This window comes from Mastomys coucha, unplaced genomic scaffold (genome assembly GCF_008632895.1).
Source record: "Mastomys coucha isolate ucsf_1 unplaced genomic scaffold, UCSF_Mcou_1 pScaffold19, whole genome shotgun sequence".
NCBI lineage: Eukaryota > Metazoa > Chordata > Mammalia > Rodentia > Muridae > Mastomys > Mastomys coucha.
This window is the reverse complement of record NW_022196901.1, coordinates 19,013,071-19,032,037: the sequence shown is the minus strand read 5'-3', so window position 1 is coordinate 19,032,037 and position 18,967 is coordinate 19,013,071. Positions and strand designations below refer to the sequence as shown.

The window sequence follows — 18,967 nt, the reverse complement described above, 5'->3', positions numbered from 1 at the left end:
GTACCTGTGCCTGTACCTGTACCTGTGCCTGTACCTGTGCCTGTACCTGTGCCTGTACCTGTGCCTGTACCTGTGTCTGTGCCTGTACCTGTGCCTGTGCCTGTGCCTGTGCCTGTGCCTGTGCCTGTACCTGTGCCTGTGCCTGCATCTGTCCCTGTGCCTGTGCCTGTGCCTGTGCCTGTGCCTGCATCTGTCCCTGTGCCTGTGCCTGTACCTGTACCTGTACCTGTACCTGTGCCTGTGCCTGTACCTGTACCTGTGCCTGTACCTGTGCCTGTACCTGTGCCTGTGCCTGTACCTGTGCCTGTGCCTGTGCCTGTGCCTGTGCCTGTGCCTGTACCTGTACCTGTACCTGTACCTGTGCCTGTACCTGTACCTGTGCCTGTACCTGTACCTGTACCTGTACCTGTGCCTGTGCCTGTGCCTGTGCCTGTACCTGTGCCTGTACCTGTACCTGTACCTGTACCTGTACCTGTGCCTGTGCCTGTGCCTGTGCCTGTGCCTGTGCCTGTACCTGTGCCTGTACCTGTACCTGTACCTGTGCCTGTGCCTGCCTCAGCTTGGCCCTGGATCAGTTTGCAGTCCTTGTTATCCCACTAGGCTGAGTGGCTTGGTTTTGTTTTTTTTGTCTTTTTTGTGTATGTTTTTGTATCTACATGCCTAGTACATTGTAGAAGCTCAGTATCTGCATGCTTTTGCTGAATGAATGGACAAATGGGGCAGTACTGTGTGGCTGAGGCCTTAGTCTTGGCTTAGATGACTGGGGTGGTTTCTAACTTGATTATGGACTGGGAGGCCATGGGAAAAGCATTTCTTATCTCTGGGCCTTAGTGTCCCATCTTGTGAAAACCTTGGGGTGGTGAGGGGGTGGAGGGTCAGAGGAGTAGTAGCTGGATGCCCTCCGTTCTGTTGAGTGTGGGAGGCATAGTACAGTTTAGGGAGTATGCTGGGCTCCATAGGCTCTTCACTCAGAGGGAGTGAGAGGAGGCCTGAGAGGGAAGGAACAAAGCTTTGGCAAAGCCAGCTGGGAGCTGGCAGCTCCTGGAAGCACTTAGATAGACTCAGGTGACTTGACTTTACAGTGTGTAAATGCTGGTCCTTGCAGCCTCTTGTGGATAAAATTTCTGTCATTTTCTGGAAGGGAAACTCTTGCTTGTGGAGGCTAAGGGTCAGACCTAGTAGGTGGGGACCCAAACTGGACCTCGGGCCCAGTTGTCTCTACTCTAGAACCCTGTGTTGACCACCTTGCACCTCTGCTTCTGGGGTGTGATGAGCTGAGGCCTTTGGAGACCTGGGTCTGGCTGGAACCTGAAGGCTTCAGTGGCCCTTGTTTCTGAAGTGGATCAGATCACTTGTCTCCTGCATGGTGGGCAAAGGGCATTCCCCAAATAAGTAACAACACAGCAGCATGCCATGCAGGGGGCCATCTGAGTGCCACTCAGCAGGCAGTACCCCATGGTCCCAGTTAAGACTACAGGGAGTAAGGTTGTGAGCAGTGTGGTCCTCTGCATCCGGCCTGTCTTTTTTTCCTCTCCAGGTTCCTGTTGGCTCAGCCCCTCAAGTCAGTGAGGCCCCAATCCTTAATGCTATTGTTTATCTTTCATTTTCTTTTCTGCCTTTTCTTTTTGTCTTACCTCTCAGTTCAGTGCACTTCTTATAGGCAGCCATTCAAATGCACTCTCTATGAATATGCTTTCCACATATGTTCTTGCAAATGTGTATTTTGACTGGATAGATGCATATGGATTTAATGTATGCAAATAGTATTGTGCTGTGTATTGTATCCTGGCATTCACAGGAGTATGACTGTATGTGCAGGTGGACTGGCTGCCAGTGAGTATCCAGGCTGTGGTTTCTCATCCTAGAACATATATTTACCTGTTTTACTTGCTCCTGTGCCAGTGAAGGACCCCAGATAGTCTCCACCTCTCTGTCACCAGAGAAAATTGAACATTATTTGACCCAGGCCTTTCCATACTCCCGTGAGAGTGTCTGTGGTCTGCATAGCCTAGAAGTGAAATTGCTGGATCACAGGATATGGGGTTCTTAGCTAACTAACTGCTGCCCTACTGTACACCTGTAGTCTGTCTCCTGAATGGAGACTCTTATGCTCTCCCACCTCTGCCACATACAACATCATCTCCCTTTCTAATGTTTGCCAGTCTTGTGGGCTTGCTGCTTTAGTTTGAGTTTCTTTGATGTATTGTAAGTCAGAGCATCTCTTTCAGGCTTGATAGCCACGTGGGCCTTTCATTCCTGCCAATGGCACGGGTATATCCTTTGCTTATCTTCCTGTGAGACTACTCTCTTTCGATCCTGTGACTTTCCAGGGGTTGCTTGTATACTGTAGAAATACAAATAAGTACAGTATGCATTCTGGATGTCAATTCCTTGTTCAAATTGTGCATACTTTTCCCTCTTGCTTGGTTAATAAAACAAAGATTCTTAGTTTTGATGCAAATGAATCATTGACTTTAGTCTTGCTCGTGCTTTTGAAGTTCCACTGGAGACTCTTTCCTCTGCAAAGGCTGAGGACCCACAGGTCTGTGTCCCTTCCCTGGCTCCCTGGCTCACCTTCCTCAGTTGAGTGTTGGATCCATTGAGCCCTCCTTGGATGCAGTGTCAAGTAAGGATCAAGTTTTATTTTTTTCCATGTAAGGAGCCAACTTTCCCAACACATATAGTCTGTTTTTTTCCATTGCTTTGTGGGGCACCTTTAGCATAGGTTACTTTGCTGTGTAACCATAGATCTGCCTCTGAACACTGCATTCTGCCCCAAATATCTGTCAGCGTACCCATCAGGACTGTAAAACAAAGACAAGCACAAAAAACGGAGTTTACTTACCATCTCTCAGTAATTGAAAGGTGAATTCTTCCACTTTTTTTTTAATTTAAAAAATGATTTGTTTACTTATTTACTAGATAAGATCTTACACTGTAGCTTGGGACTCGCAATGTATGCAGCTGCCCCGGCTTGCCTTTAACTGTGGTAATATTCCTGTCCCAGCCTCCCAGGGACTGGACAACAGCCGGCCATGCCTGGGGATGGGACAACAGCCATACCTGGCTTTCCCCCTTCTTCCTTTTAGCTTCATTTGTTTATGTTTTTGATGTACCCTAGGCTGGCTTGGAGCTCATTATCCCACTCTGCCTTCTGCGTGTTCAGATAGCAAGTGTGCACCATGTGCTGGCTTCACCAAAGCCTCTGTCAGAATTAGGTTTGCATTTAGTTCAGAAGAATGAAGCACTTCTAAGTTTCAGTAGGATCCTGGACCATCTCTATGGGTCATCTCATTTCCATGTTTTAGTGCTCTGAGGTTTTGTTTTCTTGCCTGTATGTTCTTGATCATCCCTAGCTACTCCATAGTCATTGTTATTGAGGAAGAGATTTTTATGGCTGGGGAGATGACTCAGGGGATAGAGTGCTTGATGGAAAGTATGAGGATCCGAGTTTGAATCCTCGGAGCCCACGTGATAGCTGGGCACAGTGGCATATGACTGTAGGATAAAATGGAAGGTGGGGCCAGGGGAATCCTGGGAGGCCCAGAGGCCCATAGCCTGGTGTGTGCAGAGGCAAAACAATACCATAAGGGTATCATGGCACATGTGCATCCATACTCACACAGATGCGTGTGCCACACACATACAAATATACACAGAGATAAGGCAACAGTCATTTACTTTATGCGATCATGCACATCATGGTGATTGTTTGAGGCTAGAAGACAACGTTGGGGAGTTGCCTCTCTTTCTGCTGCTGCTTCTGGGAAGCAAACTCAGCCCCTCATGCTTGCCCAGCACATGCTTTTACTCACTGAGCCATTTTTGCTGGCCCTTCCCTATTTTCTGAAGCTTCAAATTCTCACTATGAAGCCAGGACTGACTTTGAGTGCTGGGGTCACAAATGTGAGCCACTATGCTGGTGCCATCTTGTTTTCTGACTCTACTTTCTTTTTTTTCCTTTCCTTTCCTTTCCTTTCCTTTCATTTCCTTTCCTTTCCTTTCCTTTCCTTTCTGTCCGTCCATCCATCTTCCTTCCTCCCTCCCTCCCTCCCTCCTTCCCTCTCTTTCTTTTGTTCTTTCTTTCTTTCTTTCTTTCTTTCTTTCTTTCTTTCTTTCTTTCTCTCTTTCTTTCTTTCTTCTTTTGGTTTTTCAAGACAGGGTTTCTCTGTGTAGCCCTGGCTGTCCTGGAACTCACTCTGTAGACCAGGCTGGCCTCAAACTCAGAAATCTGCCTGCCTCTGCCTCCCAAGTGCTGGGATTAAAGGCGTGCACCACCACCACCCAGCTCTGACTTTATTTTCTAATTGTTTGAAGCTGTGTTTTGTGGTGGATCTTTTTGGTGGAGCTCTTGTCTCAGTTCGTGGTGTTTACCTGGCGACGTTATGGTTTTCTGAGGAGACGACTTTGTACCCTGCAAATAATGCCAGTGTTGTGTTTGTGTGCATCATGGTCGCATGTCTCCATTCTTGCATGTGCCATCAGACTTTTCAGGGGAACTTTACTGACAAATGTACTTGTTGTGGGTGTTTCACAGTGTTCTATGGGAGAGTAACCCATAGAGAATTGTCCTCTTGAGTTAATTACCAGACAGTAGTGTCTACTTGGAGACCAACGGCAGAGCCGTATCACGTACAGCCTCCCCAGGCCCTTGATGTGTTCCTGTTTGGGAGCCAAAGTGGAGGACAGTTACAGGAGCTTACAGAACTCAGGAAGATGGTGGGGACCACAGGATTGATTCTCTAGTGATAGTTGACACTGGTCATAGCTCCATGTCCCTGCTGCTCTGAGACAGCTGCAAATGTAGGGATCAGGGTCACAGGGAAGGGGACAGAAATGGGTAAGGCTCAGAAACTGCCCAACATGCATGGTCCAAGTACCATCTTGTTCGATATTAACTTGTGACCAAGTGTAATATTGTGTTGGGGAAATACCTGAATTTCCATGGTGGTTCTGTTTGTCCACACTCAGGGTGGGGGGCAGTTCTGTACTGAGTGGCCAGTGCCTTGGATCTAGAAGGTGAGAGGTAGAGCCACTGTGTCCACAGTGGCCAAAAGTGCAGGTCACCAATGCAGAGATCATCAACAGACCCTCCAAAGCTAAGCACTAAACACTCAGCACCCACTGTGAAGCCAGTTTCCCCGGTGCAGGTCTGGATGCTAGGGCTGGGGAATACCACACAAGCCAGACTGTGGACATAGCCTCTGCAAAGGGTGCAGTATTGGATGAGTTCCCAGAGAGAAGCTACCCATGTAGCCTGATTCAGGAAACCCTCTGCAGAGGGGTCTGGAAGGGATGAGGATGGAGGAAATGAGGGATCAGTGGCAGGAGAGATGTTCTTTGCTGAGGCTGCAGTTAGAGTGTGGACACATCTTTCCTCAGGGCACTGTACCGCCATCTTGGCTTTCTTTTTAGAAAAACATCTCTTTCTCTCTCTCTCTCTCTCTCTCTCTCTCTCTCTCTCTCTCTCTCTCACACACACACACACACACACGTGTATAAATGGTATGAGTGTGTGTGTATGTGTCATGGTATGCTAGCGTAGGTCAGAGGACAGCTTGCAGGGGTCAGGTCTCTCCACCATGTTGCATACGAGGGATCAAGCTCAGATGGTCAGCTTGGTGGCAGGTCCCCTTACCCACTGAGTTCTCTCAGGGCCTTGTTAAACAGAGGGTATACTCTCACTTACAAGCCAAAGGTAGCATGGCCCCCATGACCCTGGAGCTTATCCAGCTCAAGCTTTCCTGGATGGAGATTGTCTTTTGAGGAGTTGCAATGTGAGGTGACCCAAGCGTGCTGTAGGCTATTGGTTTTAGCAGGAAATTGGATGCCCACAGAGGCCCTGGCCCTACATAGAGATTGTTGGCAGGAGGCAACGGTGGTGGAAGACTGAGTCTGGAGGTGATGTTTCTTTGAGATTTGGAGTCTGACTTGTGGCTTCCCAAATCTGCCTGGCAGGGAGTGTCCGCAGGACTCTGTGTATGTAGCCCAGTTCCTAGATTCAGGACCTTAGAATTGGTCTCTCTTTCTGATACGCGTATATACACATGCTCTCACACAGGGACACAGACCCGTGACTGGCTGGCCTCTCAGACTCCCCCATCATGTCCCCTGAGCCTGCAATGCCCCCTGGTCTTTCCTAGCCTCCCTGGCTGTCCATGAGAGTGGTGTTAGTGACACGGTGGCCCTTGGCCAGAAGCAGCTCCCGCTGCATCTTCCTGTCGCCACCACCAGGCTAAATATATCCTGACACTGCACAGCCCTGGTGCTCCTCCGGAGACAGCCTCTGCCTGGGGGGCGGACAGGGCCAACTGCAGCCTCCCTGCCCTCAGTGTGACTTTGGGCTCATTTTGGCACAGCTCCTCCTGCTTGGAGTGGGGCAAGGCAGACGACCAGGATGAAGGTGCTGGAGGTCACCTTCCCTGCAGGGACCTGCCACTCTGCCTCATTACAGCTCCAGATGCTTCTAGAAGGCCATCTGTCACCTCATCTGGCACCCAGAGCAGAAATCTCTTGTCCCTGTGGTATGCACAGAGAATCTAAGCTCAGAGAGGTGGGTGACCTGTCTGCAGCTACACAACAAATGCAAGGGAGGAGTGGGGTCTCCTGATCATTGGGAGCAAAATACCTCATTTTCCCGGAGCACACCCACTGTTTGGTTTGTTCTGTCTTGCGTATCCTGTCCAGATGCCAATTAGGGTCCGATTGAACCCCTGGCTCAGTCAGAGTAGGCGCCAGGGCCATCTTCTTGGTCATGTTATCCCAGATGCTTCACCTGTAGTGGCATGCTCAGTGGTACTATGAGGTAATGGGGAAGCCATGAAGCCAGCTGCTATACAGCTGAGACCCCGACCTCACCAACTTGCCCAAGGCTTCCCAGGTCATCTGTAAGTCTTCTCCGAACTCTCACCACCTATGACTTCTGCTAAGGCAGGCCTGGGCTAGTGGTGCCCAGAGGTGAGAGATTAGGTTTTGGTGTATTGGAAGCATGCCTGAGCTGGGTGAGTGCAGATGCCAGGCAGGGTTACTACAAAGTGGACCCTTAGTGTGATGTAGCATTGAATCCTAGCAAGCCAGGGTTTGTAGTCTGAACAGGACTTTTCTGCTATCAGAATGAGTGGAACCTGCTACACCAGGGTCCCTTCTACCTGCGTCCCTACCTAGCGACCTACAGTGAGCAGCATGACCTTTGAAGGCTGCCAGGAGACTGGCTGGTCTGGGTTGTCACAATCTACCAGATCCTATAGGTATGTGGTTACTGTCATGCCTGCCATTCTCTTATTATTTCAATCCTGAGAGGTCAAAGACAGGCTTAAACTGGGCAGGGAGGCCCTGCTACCCAAATGGCAGCTCTAGAGCCTGGCTGGTGCTGGGGGAGGTATCAGGGTATGTTTTGCTATTAGCCACTTAACTCAGACTGTCCCAAGGGGCGATTGAAAAAGTTCATCTTTCTTGTGAGTATGCAGAGCTCTCTTCTTGGGCCAGGCTTTCATATACTATGTCATTTCATCCAGACTTTGGCCCAATAAGTAGGTGTGATCAATGTCCTATGACAGATAAGCATTCTGTAAGGTGACTCTCCTATCTACTGTGCCATGTCCATCTTGAGAAAGAATGGTGCTCTTTGCTGTCCCCTTCAGTGTCCCACACCCCCTACCCTGTCCCACCCATCTGGTCTGGAGTGTTCCAAGAGCTGTCTTCCTCTTGAACGTGGGCATTGCCTGCCACGGAGTGGTGCTGGGTGGAACTGCAGCCTTGCCAGCTCTGGCCCCAGGGCCCTCCTTGAGGGTGCCTTTTCCTTACATAAGCTGGACCACTAGTGGGATCACAGGCCAAGTGAGAAGGAGGGAGGAATAGGGTGGTGTCTAGGGAGAGGCCAGGTAGATAGGCACTGTTCCAGGCTCCCCAGGGACAGCTCAGCCACTTGTTCACAACCTTTCTTCTCAGCTGGAAAGCTGACCACAGGTTATTTGTTTTGTGCTAGCACCTGTGGGCTCTGCCTGCCACCTGGCTGTCCTTCCCTTACCCCCAGAAACCCCCTCCATACTTCTAGCCAAAGATCTGGGATTGGTGACCTGGAGGTCACATAAACTCTGCCAAGTTGACAAGTGAGATGGTACCTCTAGAGCCGATGGCCTGCTTGGTCTTCAGCTTTCTTTCTTTCCATGCATGGTACTGCAATCTATTTCCATGAGTGATCACGTGGGGGAGGACGACGCAGGTCACATCTCGGAACAACCAGTCCTTTCACAGAATATTTGAAAAGAAAAATAGAGGGGGCATGTCAGCATTCTGTATCTGTGGGTCTGGAAGTGGGAAACACGCTTGTCCCGTGAGAGGGGCATGTCTTGAAGTTTCTCTTGGAGAGAATTAAAAGCAATTATTTTCAGATGCAGGGACCTAGGGTCACTGTCTGAGCTGCCAAAGTCTGAGGTAGCCATCTGAGATGCAGAGCCCTGGGTTGTATGGTTTCTCTTACTGAGGAGCCTGGGCTGAATGGATAGAATGCTGAAGATACCAGGTCCGAATTTCTTGGCCCCTTTCAGGGATAGAGACCCTAAGTCATCTGGAAGAGCCAGAGTTATCTTGGGTCTAGACTCCAGGCTTCTTTGACACATGTGCTGGTGAGCATAGTGGTTTGGGGCCTGGATCTCTGGGGCTCTTGGGGGTAGGTACTGGGGTCTCTCCGGCCTTGGTATCCTAGTCTCCTGCCCCTCTATAGTCCTGAGGAGGCCAGTTCCTGCTCAGGCCGTTGCTGGCCATCACCATATTAGGGCATAAACTCCAGGCTGTCTGTCTGGGTGCCAAACGGCCTCCAGCTGGGCCCAGGCACCCCCACCCCCACTGCACACAGCTTCAACACCACAGCTGTGTGTCAGAGGCCGGAGGTCAGGGGACAAGAGCAGCTGCTAAAGGGACACCCAGGCAGAGCTCCTAAGCTCAGGGTCCTCAGCTGGGGGCAGGAGGGCCCTGGTGATGGTGAGTGCAGGGGTAGTGGGTAGGGCAGAGAGCTCCTGACTGGCTCCTCCTGGGCCTTGCCCTTACTTCTGTGACTGTCTGAGTGGGTTTCAGAGGCTCTTGTTTGACTGGGAAACCCACAGCTGCTGGAGTCACTTGTCTGCTATGGTCTCAGTCCCCTACTAGCATGTCTGCACTAGCCTTGGACAGTGTCTCCAATAGCCCGACCCTTCACGGCTGGCTGGCTTAGCCACAGCTCGCACTCTTCTGGACCTTTAGTGCTCACCCACTCAGGCCTAGCTAACAGACATCAAGTGAGGTCCAGGCTCCATTCTTCCCTTGACTCCAGTCACCAGCTCCCCTGTACAGCTGGGCCAGGGATCAGGGTAAGGGGAGGGTCAGAGACAGGGAGACCAACTTAGGGAGCTCTAGGGCATGAAGGTAAGGTGAAAGGCCAAGGCTGGCTGATAGGGCTCTCCTGAGACCATGTGACTTTTACCTCTTTCTTCTTCCTGATTTCCTTTTCCATGTCACTATTGCTGTACCACTGACACCATGGCCTGTCACCAGCTTCCAAGGTGCATTGGTTAGGCTAGGTGTTGGGCTGTCGAGAAGGGATGTGACTACCAGGAGGCAGAGAAATCAGATGAGTAATGTAATGGGAAGCTCGGATGCTGATGATGGACAGGAGATGGCAACCTGCCTGGCTTCCTGGGAGAGGACCAGGATGTCATTGTACCCTTCTGATTCATCTAGGAGATCTTCTTGCAGGCAGGACCCTTGGCTTGGTCCTGGCAGGGGCACTCACCTTGAGTCTACCTCAGTTCAGAAATCAACATGGAGGGCATTGGACCGTGTATTCCTTGGAGAAACCAAGGGAACTGGTGGGATGATTTGGCCTGTTGCAAGGACTCTGGGGGATGGAGAGAAGGAGTCAAAAATAAGAAGGACAAAGAAAAATCTCATACCAGTGTTTCTGGTTCTCTGGTGAGGGATCAGGGTTCTTGGTTTCTGCTAGGTCTTAGTCTAGTACTTTCATGACATAGGAGACTATGTGCTTGGATACTGTGTTAGTCCCAAAATACTGTAAAGTTTTGAAACTCTAATTTCAAGTTGTATACTAGTGGATCTACACAATGCCTGGAGACTAAAGAGAATAGAGATAGGATGGATACAGTATCCAATCGTCTATAGTGTCCACATGCCAGGTCTTGCATATACAAGACAGATACAGTATCCATTCCTCTTTAGTGTCCATATGCACATACAAGTCTGGACTTAGTGAATCTTTAACTCCTGGGAGAATGGCTACCATTCCATTCTATAGGTGAGGAAAACGAGGCACAGGGATGTTGAACAGCTTTAGAGCTGGGGCTGGAGCAGAAAGTGCTGAACTAAAGCATGGAATGTGTCCTTGAAGGAGGGAAAAGCACAGTCACATTGAAAAGATGGGGATACAGATGAGAACATGGAAGAAGAAAGGGTCAGAAGCTGGAAAAAGAAGATGAGGAGAAACAGGGAAAGAAGGCTGAGACATGAGATGGGTAGTGAGGGAGGAACTGGGGACCAGTTGGCAGTCTGACCCAGCACAGCAGGGTCAGACCAGGGTCAGGAATTACAGTTGTGGGCTATTGGGGTGTGGTAGAAGCCGATGGGCCCTTTTGGGTTCAGAGGTCCTTCCTATAATTTTGTGTCATGCACACTTGCGGAGGAGCATCTGGGGTCACCATGGCCCATGCCTTTCCTGCTCTGCAGGGAGCTGCTTCCTGTGTCTGGTGGACGTGGTACCCGTGAAGAACGAGGATGGGGCTGTCATCATGTTCATCCTCAACTTTGAAGTAGTGATGGAGAAGGACATGGCAGGGTCCCCGGCTCATGACACCAACCACAGGGGGCCCTCTACCAGCTGGCTAGCTTCTGGTAAGTGCAGCCAAACTCCTGAACCAGCCAGGACTACATGAAATGAGGTCTTGTTTCCCTGAGTCACATGCTTGTGTGAGGGTGCAAGGAACACCAAGGAATGATTTGGTCAGTCTACCTAGACCAGGACGGAGAAACACCCATGCATAGTGAGCTCAGCATCACAGGTTCTTCAGGCAGAGCATGTTTTCTAGCCTTTCCTCCTGGATCCCCATGCAACACCCTGGAGAAATAATAGGTGCTTGCTTAAGCAGTATTAGCCACCAGCTCGTTAGAAGGCTCTGTCTCATGGACTCAGCTCTTCTGTGGTCTGGCCAAGTCCCAAGAGTGGAAGTTAATGGAAGAAAAGATAGGAAGGCATGTTGGCCTTGGCTGTAAACAGCAGCTTCAACATTTCTCCTGGTTGACCCAAAGGTTCAGATCCTCTGCTTTCCCCAGGAGGCAGATTTTTGGGGGTTTAATTAAACAATTCTCCTTAAAGTCATGAAAACAAAACTCACCTCTTGGGTGTTAGTGAAACTAGCCCTATGGATGCCAGCTGCTGGGTAACATGGTCCTCATTTACTGTGTGACCTTTCGTGACCTACCCAAGGCTTGGGTCAGTCTCTCTATGTGTTACCCTCTCAACCAGTGCAGTGTGGAATCATGGAGATTCATGGAATCTGGGGAGTAGATGACTGGTTTTAGAATTGTCTGGGTTCAGGAAGTCACATACTGTGCATGGAGAGGGGTGAGGGCCTGCTACTATTAGGGACCCAGTTCTTTTTGGTCACCCCGCACACCATAGGCTGCCGTTTCCCCACAGGCCGGGCCAAGACCTTCCGCTTGAAGCTGCCTGCCTTGTTGGCACTGACTGCCAGGGAGTCATCTGTGCGAGCAGGAAGCATGGGCAGTGCTGGAGCTCCCGGAGCAGTGGTGGTAGATGTGGACCTAACACCAGCAGCACCCAGCAGTGAGTCCCTGGCCTTGGATGAGGTTTCTGCCATGGACAACCATGTGGCGGGGCTTGGGCCTGCAGAAGAGAGGCGAGCACTGGTGGGACCAGGGTCAGCTTCACCTGTAGCCAGCCTCCGAGGCCCTCACCCGTCGCCGCGGGCTCAGAGCCTTAACCCTGACGCCTCAGGTTCCAGCTGCAGTCTGGCCCGGACTCGCTCTCGGGAAAGCTGTGCTAGTGTGCGCCGGGCATCTTCCGCGGATGACATCGAGGCAATGCGGGCTGGGGCACTGCCCCCTCCACCCCGCCATGCTAGCACAGGTAAGGGCACAGACCTGGGATCCCCTACTCCAGCCCCTTGCTTCCTGCCTGTCTGTCTGCCAAGCCTGCACTGTCCCAGGCCCCTCATTTCCTCTCTCCCTCCTACCTCTTAGGTGCCTGGGAGTCTAGGAAATGGAAATCCCACTAAGTACCTATTTAATCTCATTAAGTGGACCTTTACTCTATTAAATGTCCATTCATCCCGTTACATTCTTCTACTCACAGAATTCTTGCTGGCCCACAGGGCTAGCTGTCCCAGGACATCCTAGAACAGGGATAGCCATGGAACTGGAAAGAGACAAGAGAGATGCAGAGGCTCCTAAATCTATCTGAGCTCTTCCATTCCTTTCCCCTGTCTTCTTCTCATGGCGGCATGTTTCCTTACAACAGAGAGGTCTGGCCCTTACTTGTTTTCATGGGTCTTCTGAGCTACCTCATTGCTTGCTATCCTAACCCCTTGGTCCTTGTCATTGTAGTATTTTTGCCAGTGGCCTGGCTTCCCATCATCCTCTGGCCCATCCACCTGACCAAGCTTTGTGTCTCCATCCCAGGGGCCATGCACCCCCTGCGCAGTGGCCTGCTTAACTCCACCTCAGACTCTGACCTTGTGCGCTACCGAACCATTAGCAAGATACCCCAAATCACCCTCAACTTTGTGGACCTCAAAGGCGACCCTTTCCTGGCTTCACCCACCAGTGACCGGGAAATTATTGCGCCCAAGATAAAAGAACGGACCCACAATGTCACCGAGAAGGTCACCCAGGTAGGTGTCCAACGTGCTCTCTTCCAGCCTTAGAGGAAGTTGAACCTGGGAAGGAGGGGCAAGGTTGTGATCAAAGTTGGGGGGCTAGTCAGCGAGGGAAGCTGTGGGGGTTGGTGGGGAAAATGCCCAGTGTTGGGCTACAAGAAGGGAGTCTGAGATGAGAAGGCTTGTAGAGAGAGAGGCTGCTGGAGAGAGAGCGAGGGGGCTTTTAGGATGGGCAGGTGTGGGTGACCAATAGATAGGGTATGTGGCTCTAGCGTTCAAGGTGAAGATGAGGTACTTGAGACAGAGACACTGGGAAGGCCATGGTGAGTGAGACAGGCAGCTAGAGGGATGAGAAAGATATATCTGAGGGGTCACTGGGGCAACAGGATTGGGCTTCAGTTAGAAAGGGCCACACAAAAGTCAAGGTCAGGATGGTCTTGATTCTTGTAGGCCAGCGTGGTGTACCAGATGGCCTGGGGTGTCTGCCGTGTCCACCTAGCTCTGAGAGTGGGATCTCCTTCTTGTGGTGGGTGGGAACATTGCTAGTGGGTATAAAGCTATCCAGGGATCAGAGAATCCAGCTTTGATTTCGGCAGCTCTATTTTGAAGGCTCCTCTGGTCCTGTCCCTCCTAGCAGTGAGGTGGCTTACAAGGCCAACTCGGCCACAGCTACTTTCCATGTTGGCAGGGGTGAGGTCTTATTAGTGGGAATCCCTGGAGAAGAAGGGCCTGTTGTTCTAAGCTGCCCCCCAGAGCAGCTGCCCTATGAGGGAGCTGACCAGCTCTGGACTCCCTTGGCCTGCCTTCTGGACATACTCCTGTGCCTCTGGCTCTCTGGGTTCCGGCTGCCCCTTTGCATTTCCTCCAGAACATGCCTCTCACCCTGGAGCCTTTATCTGGTTCACTCTTCTCCCTCTCTGGGTCCTACCTATCTCTTCCTACCTGGGTGTCTGGCATCTGCCCTGTTCCTGGACCCAAAGTGCGTATGCCTTCGTTGTGTGAGTCTCTGCCTATCCGTTTGTGGACTGCCTGTGGTGCCCCTGCCAGTCACCTGGCTTCTCTCCATCTCTGGGTGTCTCTGCCTGACTCTGGCTGGCTCGGCACTGGACTGTCGGGGCGGGGGTGTTGGGGAGACCATTAATCTGCGGTGACAGGCCAGGCTGCTGGGTGGAGGGGGAGGGGCTAGGGCTGCGGGAGCTGCTGCAGCAGGAGCCTAGAGCGGGTTGCAAAGGCGGGGGCCGCTGGCCGGGCACGGGGCAGAGGGCGGGCACGGGCTGGGCGGGGGGAGGGGAGGGGAGGCAGAGTGGTGGAGTCGGGGTGGGAACCTGGCAGGAGGAGGGGCTGGCCGGCAGAGGAGCTGCGGTTCCCACCGCGGGTGCTGGGCTGGCGGCAGGCGGGCAGAGCCCAGCACCCTGGTAGCGGGGGCCCACACTAAGGGGCCATGTGCAGCAAGATCCAAGCAGGCAGCTTTCATACTCACTGCCTAGGTGACCCCAGCCCCAGGGCCCAGCCCCAGCCATTCTGGCTTCATGCCAGAGGCGGCTCTGGCTGCCAGTCGGCCAGCCTTGGGCTGGCAGCCTGGCCTGGGACTGCTGCTGGGGTACAAGTGAGGCCCTGGCAGGGCCCTGGGGCCTTAGGCCAATAAGGCTGAGGGAAGCTAAGTCCTCCATGGCGATTCCAGCGGGGAAGGAGAGCAGGACAGGGGCTCTGCAGCCCAGGGCTCAGAAAGGCCGGGTGAGGCGGGCAGTGCGCATCTCCAGCCTGGTGGCCCAGGAGGTAGGTGATTCCCTCAGTACCCGATTCTTTTCTTGGGCTGGGACACCGAGCCAGGTGGGAGTGTGGCCCAGAGGGCTATGGCTGCAGTTGGGGAGAGGGCTTCTGAGAAGCAGGACAGGTTGGGAGTTCTTCGGTGTGGCCCACCACTGAGCTCCTCAGTGCTCTCCTCCTGGCTGCTGGCTAGGTTCCCGGGGTTTCCCTTGCCTTGGCAACCCCTTTGCTATGGCTCCTATGTCCCACAGTCTTCTAGTTTAGAAAGGGAAGAAAGAGATGCTAGGAAGCAGTTAGGTGTCCAGAGAGGATGACGGGGAGATGGAGAGAAACAAGAACCAGTAGGCAGCAGCTAGACCTGACACAGAGGTGCTGGGGCTCCCTCACTATGACACTGTGGTCAGCAGTGGAGGCTTGCATTACTCTTGTGGGTCTCAGGAGGGAAGGGATCAGAGGCTGCTCAATGGGCAATGAGGGCAGACTGAAATGAAGCATTGGCTCACCTCTTTAGGGCATCCTGGGCCACTGTCCCACCAGCTGGTGATTGCCTCTCCACCCCACTGGCTCTCCTGCTTTAAAACCTGGAGGTAGCTCTGGGTGATTCTGAGAATCCCACCCCTGCCAGCATCACTGCTGTCCCTGACTCCCTCTGTTTGGGTTCATATGCTCCTCCCAGCGGGGGAACAGATCCAGGTGAGAGTTTTCTCTTCCAAGGTGAAGATCCAAGGTTGAGTCAGTCTTCTGTAAGACAGCAAATCACAGGGCTTAGAGACCTGGCCTAGAGCCATGTGGTAAGCCGGTGGTTTCAGAAATCAGACTGGCCCTTGGGTAGATTGAATTAGCAAGTTTGGGCCTTATATCTCAGACTTGATGGATATTTGAGAGCAAATGTGCACTGGGGCTGTGGGCAGACCTGGGGGACAGGGTTATTCTTGTCTGGGGTGGTCCAGTATAGCTCCCCAGGCCTGTGTTCAGGCACAGACATCCACCCCCTTTTGCCCCTTGTTTGTGGGGTCCTAGTCTGCTCTTTTTTGATGGCTTGAAAGTCATTAACCTCATATATACTAACACTGCGTTTTAATTAATAGGCCCTCAGTCTGAAGGCAGGGCAGACCTAGGATCCTCCTCTGACAGGGCCTGGTACTCATCCCCACCCCATCTCTTTTCTTTGAAGTCTCGGTGTCTATCCAGGGGAGGGGGCAAATCCTTCCTCAAGATCCATCTTTTTTACCAGCTCCTTTCCCTAAGTTGGTCTCTAAATGGCACCGCCCATGCAGACAGGCTTGAGGGATTCCCACTTGAACATGAACGAGACTCTTTAGGACTTCACTGAGCCCGGAGACCTGAGGTTGTGGGATTCAGGGCTTCTGGGACAGGGCTAAAACCTCTGGGGTTGGGGAAGCTTAGGCTCTTGTTGCAGGCATGGCCCAAGGCTGGAGGGATTGAGGAAAGGATTCCAGCTGACTCAGATGTCTGCCAGAGGATTCTCAGGGTGGGGGCCAGGGGGCCTTCTGACACCTAGGAAAGCTACTTCTCCCTGGGCAGGTTTGGGAGCAAGACTGCTGCTGGCTGTGCTGGCTGCCCCCGGCCCTCTGCTGGGCTGCCTGTGCTTAAGTGTTGAGGGGCTTGTGTCTGAAAATGGGGTTTTGTGCAGGCCAAGAGTGCATCTCTGAGCCATTCTGGGTATACATCCCTCTGTATTCTTGAGGTACCTGGGTTGGGCTCTGTCCCTTGTGTCCCTTTGTCAGAGTGTGGGAGGCTTCTCTGGGTTGAGGTGAAGAGAGGCCTGAGAAAGAATAGCAGCAAGGAGAGGGTTTCTCCCCTCAGGGAGGCCATGGGGCCTGAGAATGGCAGCTGGCATCCGTGGACAAGTGGTCTGAAGTGAGGGAGCCTACTTTATGTGTTGGAACTCTGGCTCCTGGGCTCACTGCCCAGTTGGGCACTGCAGTCCTTGGAACATATTCTAGACTGAGATTGTGTGTGTGTGTGTGTGTGTGTGTGTGTATGTGTGTGTGTGTGTGTGTGAGACTTTTGGAACTGTGGGGCAAGATTGTATGGTGAGAGTTGGATTGTGCAGTCTGAGGGTCTAGACTGTCTTGTGGTGGAAACAATATTGGGTCTTCCTGCATGATGACCCAAGTTCATGTGTTTTGGGAACTGTCAGAACTGTGTGGAGTCAGCCAGGATGTCCCACTGCTGGCTAGCATTCTGGGAACTTTAGTGCCCAGGTTTGGGGGTAGTCACTTTCTATGGCTACTTGGCTGAAGATGAGCATTCTGATGGAAATATGCTCTACTTGGCCATAGTACCAACTTTTGCTCTGAAGTCCCATGACCCTTCCTCGTACCCACACCTTAGGTCCTGTCCTTGGGAGCAGATGTGCTGCCTGAGTATAAGCTGCAGGCCCCAAGAATCCACCGCTGGACCATCCTACACTACAGTCCCTTCAAGGCGGTGTGGGACTGGCTCATTCTGCTGCTGGTCATCTACACGGCAGTCTTCACACCATACTCGGCTGCCTTCCTGCTGAAGGAGACAGAAGATGGGTCCCAAGCCCCTGACTGTGGCTATGCCTGCCAGCCTCTGGCTGTAGTGGACCTCATTGTGGACATCATGTTCATTGTGGACATCCTTATCAATTTCCGTACCACCTATGTTAATGCCAACGAGGAGGTGGTCAGCCATCCTGGCCGTATTGCTGTGCACTACTTCAAGGGCTGGTTCCTCATTGACATGGTGGCTGCCATCCCCTTCGACCTGCTCATCTTTGGCTCTGGCTCTGAGGAGGTGGGCTTAGCAGGAGGCAGCCAGGAGGGAGTAGGGTGGAGGGGTCAAAAAAAAGAAGACACTACACAGGAAAGGAGGGTCCCTAACAAATAAATCTACGCTTGTTCACCCACAGGGTCATAAGGAGCTGGAAGGGGCATTTCCCCCCTAAAGTTGGGAATATAATTTTCTAACTTACACAAAAGCTCCCTCTTACTTAGAATTCTGGCCTAGCACCTTGAGGTGACTGTTGGTCTGTTTGGAGCCTCTCTTTCCCCATTTTCAGCATGGAGACCCTTAGCACTTTGTTTCACAGATTAGTGACATCTGTGCTGGGAGCAGTGTGGGAGGCGCTTTATGCCAGGTGGTTTTCATTATCAGGGAGAGTTCCTAGGCAGAAGTCTTTTATGGCAACAGCATGGTACTGTGCTCCTTATTCATGTGCCCTCACACTGAACATGTCCCCTCCTCTAGCTGATTGGGCTGCTGAAAACTGCGAGGCTACTGCGGCTGGTGCGTGTGGCTCGGAAGCTGGACCGCTACTCGGAGTACGGGGCAGCGGTGCTCTTCCTGCTCATGTGCACCTTCGCGCTCATTGCACACTGGTTGGCCTGCATCTGGTACGCCATCGGCAACATGGAACAGCCTCACATGGACTCACACATCGGCTGGCTGCACAACTTGGGCGACCAGATCGGCAAGCCCTACAACAGCAGCGGCCTGGGAGGACCCTCCATCAAGGACAAGTATGTCACAGCGCTCTACTTCACCTTCAGCAGCCTCACCAGCGTGGGCTTTGGCAATGTCTCTCCTAACACCAACTCAGAGAAGATCTTCTCCATCTGTGTCATGCTCATTGGCTGTGAGTGCGTCCTGGAAGCGGGTGAGGGGTGGAGCCACGGCTGGATAGAAAGGGTGGTGAAAGTCCTAGGATGGAGCAAAGTGGCCCCGCCCCCTCCTCTTCCCTTCCTAGAGTCCTGGGCTCACAGTTCAGTTTGGAGGCTGGGACACCAAGGCAGGAAATGCTGAAGGTTGGCGTGTGTTTGAGCATGTGTATGTCCACTCTCAGACTGAGTCGTGACCGGACCGCGAGTGTCGTTGACCTGGTGCGGGGCCTGAGCAGAGGGTCCCCCGTGGGCGGGCGGGGTCCCTGCGGATGCTGACGGCCCCACTCACCCACGCCCCCAGCCCTCATGTATGCCAGCATCTTCGGCAACGTGTCCGCCATCATCCAGCGGCTGTACTCGGGCACGGCCCGCTACCACACACAGATGCTCCGGGTGCGGGAGTTTATCCGCTTCCACCAGATTCCCAACCCCCTACGCCAGCGCCTCGAGGAGTACTTCCAGCACGCTTGGTCCTATACCAATGGCATCGACATGAACGCGGTGAGGCACTAGTGGGTGCGGGGGCACCCTTGTACATCCAGCATATCTCCGGTGGTTGTAGTTAGTATTAAAGAACCTGAGAATTGGGGCTGGAGAAATAGCTCAGTGGTTAAGAGCACTGACTGTTCTTCCAGAGGTCCTGAGTTCAATTCCCAGCAACCACAT

The 18,967-nt window shown here is 52.4% G+C and overlaps 1 protein-coding gene across 5 annotated transcripts in view; it reads left to right on the top strand.

The window, feature by feature from the left end:
• Kcnh2 (potassium voltage-gated channel subfamily H member 2) overlaps positions 1-18,967 on the top strand; it is a 35,057-nt gene that overhangs the window by 10,562 nt on the left and 5,528 nt on the right. For 2 of the 5 annotated variants that reach the window (XM_031380137.1, XM_031380138.1), the window contains exons 3-8: positions 10,714-10,878; positions 11,684-12,133; positions 12,685-12,896; positions 17,007-17,435; positions 17,889-18,276; positions 18,603-18,802. In XM_031380137.1, the coding sequence (XP_031235997.1) occupies positions 10,714-10,878; positions 11,684-12,133; positions 12,685-12,896; positions 17,007-17,435; positions 17,889-18,276; positions 18,603-18,802 (1,844 nt within the window). Of the gene's footprint in view, positions 1-10,713; positions 10,879-11,683; positions 12,134-12,684; positions 12,897-14,213; positions 14,658-17,006; positions 17,436-17,888; positions 18,277-18,602; positions 18,803-18,967 lie in introns of those variants that run through there. The other 3 variants (XM_031380140.1, XM_031380141.1, XM_031380139.1) reach the window with 2 other exon arrangements.